Source organism: Apium graveolens, unplaced genomic scaffold (assembly GCF_009905375.1).
Source record: "Apium graveolens cultivar Ventura unplaced genomic scaffold, ASM990537v1 ctg5011, whole genome shotgun sequence".
NCBI classification, from domain to species: Eukaryota; Viridiplantae; Streptophyta; class Magnoliopsida; order Apiales; family Apiaceae; genus Apium; species Apium graveolens.
The window spans coordinates 31,358-39,202 of NW_027418784.1; the positions used below are offsets into that span (position 1 = coordinate 31,358).

General features: G+C 37.0%; 1 protein-coding gene across 1 annotated transcript; it reads right to left on the bottom strand.

The window, feature by feature from the left end:
- Positions 1-1,047: 1,047 nt before the first annotated feature.
- Positions 1,048-6,947, bottom strand: LOC141702407 (uncharacterized). The gene is made up of 5 exons (XM_074506094.1): positions 6,499-6,947; positions 5,690-6,374; positions 4,549-4,790; positions 3,299-3,660; positions 1,048-1,388 (listed from the first exon to the last, which is right to left on the bottom strand). Exons 1-5 carry the CDS (start codon positions 6,945-6,947, stop codon positions 1,048-1,050), a joined length of 2,079 nt encoding a protein of 692 aa, XP_074362195.1.
- Between the last annotated feature and the right edge of the window lie 898 nt (positions 6,948-7,845).

Sequence of the window (7,845 nt, forward strand, 5' to 3'; positions counted from 1 at the left end):
AATTATAATAATTTAAAACAATACGACAGCTCAACATTGCTCCAATATTCCACGAGTAAAAATAGAATTTCTATCAATTCATAAAATAAGGAAAAAAAAATTAAATAATATTCGACAAAGGAGCACAAACACTCACTCTAAATATTCTTTCTTAAAATATTTTAATGCCAATAATTTTTTTTAATTCATTATTTTAATAATAAATTAATCGAGTCATTTTATTTATTAAATTATACTAAGCTAACGATAATATCCCTAAAACTTGACTTTATTTATAATCCACATTTACACTCTTCAAGTTTTATTTCATAATTATTTTACTATTAAATAACTTGGTAACAATGCATCCACTCTAAGTATCTTGTATTATTTTTAATCACCACTTATACTATATTTCATAAATTAATACACAAATTCTTGTTTAACCAAAAATAATAATACGTTACTTTTATCTAATTTCTTTTTCCCATTAATCCAACTATTTCCCCCTTTTTTTTGTTTTAATGTCACTTTTATTTATCCCATTCTTTTATTACATTTATTACCCATTATTTATTATCCAATTAACAGTACTTATTATTTATCAACTCATTCTAATTTTATTTTACCAATTTACAAATTTACCCCCATTTTCCCCAAACTCATCCTCAACCTTTCCTCCCCCACCACCTCATCACCTTCCATGGCTGCCGCCGGCCGGAGCCTCCGCCGTCGGCCGTTTTCCGGCTAACCCGAAACATAATTTTCTTCGCATAATTCTGCTGCCCATGGCCCGATCTACAAGCTCCCATCAATCGTTTTTCCAGAAATTATTACCCACCCATTTTCCGGCTAAAATCTCTCTCCCTCTTCCTCTCTTTCTCTCCCTCACTCTCATTCTCTCTCTCTCATGTTCTCTCTCTCCCTCTCTCTCTCTTTCTCTCTGCTCTCTCTCTTCTTCCCTCTCTCACTCTCTGCAACTACCGAACACCACCACCACGCCGGTGGTGGCTCCGCCGTCGTCCCCCTTCCCCTGTACCAACATCACACATACACAACTCTCTCCTCTCAACCACTCTCATTCAATCTCTCCTTTCTCTTTCCCTCAATCTCTCCCTCTATTAGCCTCTCCATGTCTCGCTCTCGGTTGCTCTCTGCACAAACATGCAACACAGCAACAACACAATCAAAACTTCCTCTCCATTTTCTCCGTCTCCGACCGACCACCCTCCACCACCGCTGCACAAATACACACAACCAAACACACCACACAGATCTTCCCTTCTTCTCCTGCAACGTCCGTTTTCCGCCACCATGTCGGAAACCACCGCCGGCGACTCCACAGCCGCGGTGGCTCCGCCCGTTCTCCTCTCCTCCTCCAAACAACTCACGTACAGTTGTTCTCCCTCCTGTTTATCTTTTGCAAATTAGGACCCTTACCACAACAACCAACACATCTGGGAATACCCTTATTTACAGTTCTACAACCCTTTTAATTTGTAGTCCCCTTTTGTTAAAATAAAAAAAAACAATTAAATCAATAAATCTCAAGCCCCTTAATTATATCTTATCAATTTATTAGGTGTATACACACAACTTAAAGGCTGAAATTTTGCAACACTTGCCAAAATTAATTCCCTAACAATAACAACAATACTAATTTACTCCCTAATTATTCTCTAGAGATAAATTAAGGTTAATGACACCAAATCTTAGTAAAGAAGGATAAAATTTTGCAGTAGTTACCTTGAATGCAGATTAGTTGTATTACACAATCTCCAAATTTCCCTCTTTCTCCTGATCTTTTACTCTTCACAGACGGCTAAAAGAACCTTGGTAACCCTAATTATTATTATTTTAATAAGGGTATCTTTATCTAGACTCTTCCTAAAAAAATCTAACTTCCCGATGCTTCTACTCAAAATATCTAAGAAGCTTTAACTATAAGCCAAGCATTTTATTTTATTTATCACTTTTCTTTATGATGAAAATATTATTACCAACTAAAAAAAACATAAAGATAAAAATTTTCCTAAGTGAGTTAAATTAAAATATCTTAAAACAATTATGATACTAATTTTATTGAGTCTCAAATAAATCATTACTAGAGTTTAAATCTATCAAAATAATTTTACTAGTTAAAATAAAATAGTATTCTAAATAAATTAATTAGATGCTTTGAAAAAAAATAAATTTATAAAATAAATAGCTAATAGTTATTATAAATAAAACTAGGGATCTCCGCACACGGAATAAAATTTTTAAATGACTGATAAAATTTTCTAAGAATTAATTCTAGCCTTAAATTTTATTTTATTTAATTAATTATTCATTTATTTATTTATCTATTTATTATTTTTATCCGGGTACAAAAGCAAAATTTTCTCGAGGGCTAAAATTTATAAATTTTTGAGGCGGTCTAAATAAAAATTAGAATATTACTTGTGTGTTGTTACTTGTGTGTTGTCGGTCGTTACATTATCCCCTCCTTATAGGATTCCGTCCCCGGAATCACTCTCGTCGCTGAATAGAAACGGGTACTTGTTGCGCATCTCACTCTCGAGTTCCCAAGTAGCTTCTTCAGTTGCGTGATTTCACCATAACACTTTGACCAAAGGTATATTCTTCTGTTTTAATTCTTGTACTTTCCGATCTATAATTTCCAACGGTTGCTCTTCATAAGTCAAATTAGATTTTACCTCAATCGGCTCGTAATTAAGGACATGGCAGTTATCTTGATGATATTTCTTTAGTACAGATATATGAAATACGTCATGAATATGTTGTAGATCTGGTGGTAATGCTAATTGATAAGAGACTGATCCGACTCTCTTTAAGATTTCAAAAGGTCCAATAAATCGAGGGCTCAATTTGCCTTTCTTGCCAAATCTCATCACACCCTTCCAAGGGGAAATCTTTAATAAAACCTTTTCTCCAATTTCAAATTCCTTATCTTTTCTTCCTTGATTCGCGTACTTTCTCTGTCGGTCTTGAGCAGCCACTAACCTTTTACAGATATTTTCAATGGATTATTTAGTCTGTTGGATCATTTCTGGGCCTAGTAACTTCCTTTCTCCAACTTCATCCCAGCAAACCGGTGAGCGACACTTCCTTCCATATAATGCCTCATAAGGAGCCATATCTATACTTGAATGATAGCTATTATTATAGGCGAACTCAACTAAAGGTAAATGGTCATCCCAACTCCCTTTGAAATCCAAAGCGCAAGCTCTTAACATATCCTCTAGTGTTTGAATCGTCCTTTCACTTTGTCCATCCGTCTGTGGATGATAAGCGGTGCTCATACTAAGTCTTGTACCAAGGCATTCCTGAAAGCTCTTCCAAAACTTCGATGTGAATCTGGCATCTCTATCTGACACTATAGACACAAGGACTCCATGTCGAGTCACTATTTCCTTTAAATATAGAGTCACCAATTTCTCAATTGTGTACCTTTCATTTATTGGTAGGAAATGTGCTGATTTAGTGAGTCGGTCCACTATAACCCATATGGCGTCATGATTGGCTCTAGTTCGAGGTAAACCTACAACAAAATCCATTGTAATATGCTCCCACTTCCACTCGGGAATTTCTAGAGGTTGCAAAAGTCCACTTGGCCTTTGATGTTCAGCTTTTACCTGTTGACATGTCAAGCACCTACTAACCCATTCTGCAATCTCCCTGTTCATATTGGGCCACCAATAATTTTGCTTAATGTCCTGATACATTTTTGTGCTTCCTGGAAGAATTGAATAACGTGAGTTATGGGCTTCATTCATGATCTCATGTTTCAACTCTTCAACATTCGGAATCCAGATTTGTGAGGCATATCTCCTAATTCCTTTTTCATCTTTTGAACTTCGAAGTTCTTCTCTTGTCAACTCAGACCTTCTTTCTTCTAAAAACTATTCTTGACATCTGCGTATCTTCTCAATTAGTTCTGGTTGTACACGAATCTCAAATACGTGCTCTTTAGCTTGGACTGGAATCTTGACTTCTAATTCCATCTTCTCGAACTCCCTGATCAGCTCTTCCGAAGTAATCAACATCTTAAGTCTTTCTTTTCTACTCAAAGCGTCTGCATCGACATTTGCCTTTCCAGGGTGATAGTTTATCGTGCAATCGTAGTCCTTTATCAATTCCAACCAATGTCTATGTCTCATATTCAGCTCTTTCTGGGTGAAAATATACTTCAGACTTTTATGGTCCGTGTAGATCTCACACTTTTCCCCATATAAATAATGTCTCCAAATCTTAAGCGCAAACACTATGGCTGCTAATTCCAGATCATGCATTGAATACCTAGTCTCGTATTCCTTTAGTTGTCGAGAAGCGTAGGCAATTACTTTCCTATTTTGCATTAAAACGCAACCTAGGCCTTTATGTGACGCGTCACTGTAAATTACAAAGTTTCCTTTCTCATCGGGTAAGGTTAAAACTGGTTCAGATATTAATCTCTTCTTGAGTTCTTGAAAACTCTCTTCACATTTCGGGGTCCATTCAAACTTCTCGCTCTTTCTTGTGAGTTTGGTCAATGGAGTGGATATTTTGGAAAAATCTTTGACGAACCTTCGATAGTAGCCAGCTAATCCAAGAAAACTCCTAACTTCAGTTGGTGTCTTTAGTAGTTCCCAATTTGCAACTGCTTCCACCTTTTCAGGGTCAATAGAAATTCCTTCACGACTTACTATATGACCTAAGAATTGCACTTTCTCCAACCAAAACTCGCATTTTGAAAATTTAGCATACAACTTTTCTTTCCTTAGGATATCCAAGGTCAATCTAAGGTGTTCCGCAAGCTCATAAGGTGTCTTGGAGTATATCAAGATGTCATCAATAAATACAATTACAAACTTGTCCAGGTACTTCTTGAACACTCTATTCATTAGATCCATGAAGGCAGCTGGAGCATTCGTCAATCCAAATGGCATGACTAAAAATTCGTAATGTCCGTATCGAGTCCTAAAAGCGGTCTTTGGAATATCTTCAGGCTTGATTTTTAGTTGATGATAACCTGACCTTAAGTCAATCTTTGAAAAGTGAGCAGCTCCTTTTAGTTGATCGAACAAGTCATCAATCCTCGGTAGTGGATATTTGTTCTTTATTGTCATCTTATTTAATTCACGATAATCGATACATAACCGCATGGATCCATCTTTCTTCTTTACAAACAGAAGTGGTGCTCCCCAAGGAGCCACACTAGGACGAATCACTCCCTTTTCTAGCAGCTCTTGTAGTTGGGTCGCTAATTCCTTCATTTCAATGGGTGCCATCCTATAAGGTGCTTTAGAAATAGGTTGTGTTCTTGGAGCAAGGTCGATCGTGAATTCTATCTCCCTATCAGGGGGCAATCCCGGTAATTCTTCCGGAAAGACATCTTCAAATTCATTGACCACAGGAATTTCTTTGATCTTAGGGGTGTGGTTTCTATGTCTATCACGTGAGCTAAATAAGCTTGACATCCTTGCCGAAGGAATCTCTTTGCTTCCATCATGGTTAAGAACTTATTCCTTTGTTTTCGTCCATGCATCATTACTCGTTTACCCTCTGGCTTTTTCACACTTACTCGCTTTCGTCGACAATTAATTTGTGCGTCATATTTAACTAACCAATCCATTCCTAAAATCACGTCAAATTCTCCTAACTTAAAAGGAATGAGGTCAGCAGTAAAATGTTGTCCACATATTTCTATGTCACAATTTTGACATACTTGATCAACATTGACAACTTCCTGGTTTGCTACTTCTATGGCCATAACTTCTTCTAACGTAGCTGACTCGATGCCCAACTTACTCATACAGTTCAAAGATATAAAAGATCTTGTAGCACCGGAATCAATTAAAATACATGCATCTTCAGAATTAACTAGAAGCGTACCTGCTATAACATCATTATCAGCATCGGCATCTTTAACCGTCATGTTGAAAGTGTGTGCAGTAGGCTTGTTGCTTGGAGGTGCCATAAGTCTAAGTGTCGAGCTTTCCTTAGGTGCTTGCTTTCGACAATCTTTAGCCATGTGACCCTTCTTCCCACAAGAGTAACAAATAGTAGCTTTTTCCTTGCAGTGAGACGCATAGTGTCCTTTTTGTCCGCAGTTGAAACAAGTGACATTTGCCTGATAACACTCCCCAAGATGCTTTCTTCCACATGTTTTGCACTCAGGTACAGGAGGTTTGCCCTGAAGCAAGTTAGAGTTTTGAGGGGTCCAGAATTTTGTATTATCCTTCCGAGCACCAACATTTTCAATCCTTCTATTTCCAATGTTCGTGTCCTCACGTTTCACAAAAGGTCGTTTCCCTGGCTGATTTTCAACCTTTTTCTCAAAACTTCTTCCACTATGGTTTTGGAACTTTCTCTTCTTCACATTTGCGTCCTTAGCATACAGTTCGCTTCCACTTTCCACAATTGCAACTTTTTGAACTAGTGTAGTGTAGTTGGTGGTTCTGAATGTAGGGTTTTAGTCCTTGCTGAAATCGCTTGGCTTTCTTCTCATCAGTGTCAACATGGTATGGGAAGAACCTAGAGAGCTCAGTGAACTTAGCTTCATATTCAGCTACTGACATGTTTCCTTGCTTAAGTTCTAAAAACTTAAGTTCCATCTGATTCTCCATGTATTTTGGAAAGTACTTTTCGAGGAACAGTTTCGTAAATCTAGTCCATGGTATAGGAAAAGTGGTTTCAAGTGTTTTCTTGGCTTCCCACCAATAGTTAGCTTCTCCTTTTAGCATATAGGCAGCAAAGATAGTTTTCTTCTCTTCTTTAACATCAACTATTTCAAATGTCTTTTCGATCTCACGAAGCCAAACTCGAGCCTCAACAGGGTCAGTGGTACCTTTGAACTCAGGAGGGTTCAAAGATTTAAAGGATTTGAAGGTAACAGTAGATGGGGTTTGCTGATCTTGTGGTCCCCCTCCTCTAGTTGGAGGATTTTGAGTTTGTTGTCGCAGAAATGCCACCAATAATTGCATAGGATCATCTTGATTCGGAGGTGGGGTCGGGTCCCTATGTTGCCTTCGGTCTTGGTTTTGTTGCAGGTGAGGTTGGGTATCATGGCTTTCTTCTTCTGGTGGAGGTGGAGGATTCTTCTTAGGTCATCCTCTTGGCATCTTCTTGCTATTTAAAATAAAACAATAGGTTGATTAAAATATTCCAAAACAGTATAACGTCCCAACAAGTAAAAAAAACAGGGTATAAAAAATTTCATGTATATCATGACAAAAAGGTAAACCTCAAATTCGAGTTGAATATAATCATGAAATCCTTTTTCCTAAAATAAGTCTCTTGAACTTGAGTAACATAATAATTAAACTATTTCCCAAAATATACATCATGTCTCATTATTTGAACCTCGAGTTTTAATCATTTTTTTTTCTAACTTTTTGAAAAGTTTCGGTATTTATCGCAACCATGTAAAATCTATATCTACCAAGGCAACATAATAAAATGCTAACAAATATAAAATACCATAACATCCATAATATAAAAGAGTCATCAACCATCTGATGATGATATCATACTCTGCCGACAGAGAGTATATCATAATACATAACAAAAGTGATACCCCAACAGGCTGGGTCAAAATATCAGTACACCATAATGATCAAGTACATCATCATAACATCCTACTACATACTAGAGATCAAGTCAACTACTATGTCAATCTCGAGACTGCATCAAAACAAAAAGTCTACAGCCTCATCAGCATCAAATCTATCACTACAACTATCAGCAGTACAGTCAGCAGCTAGCATCATAAGTACGAGTCACCAAAAGATAGGGATACACACTATATAGACGTGTTATCCCTCAAAAAGTCAAAAGACTGCACAATATCCATAGTCATGATCGGTCAATGACTGAACAACG

Coding starts and splice junctions, on each gene's coding strand:
- LOC141702407 (XM_074506094.1), bottom strand. CDS start 6,947: ATGCAATTATTGGTGGCATTTCTGCGACAACAAACTCAAAATCCTCCA. Junction 6,375..6,498: donor AAGTTCACTGAGCTCTCTAG/GTTCTTCCCATA, acceptor AATTGTGGAAAG/TGGAAGCGAACTGTATGCTA. Junction 4,791..5,689: donor AAGTTGTCAATGTTGATCAA/GTATGTCAAAAT, acceptor ATATACTCCAAG/ACACCTTATGAGCTTGCGGA.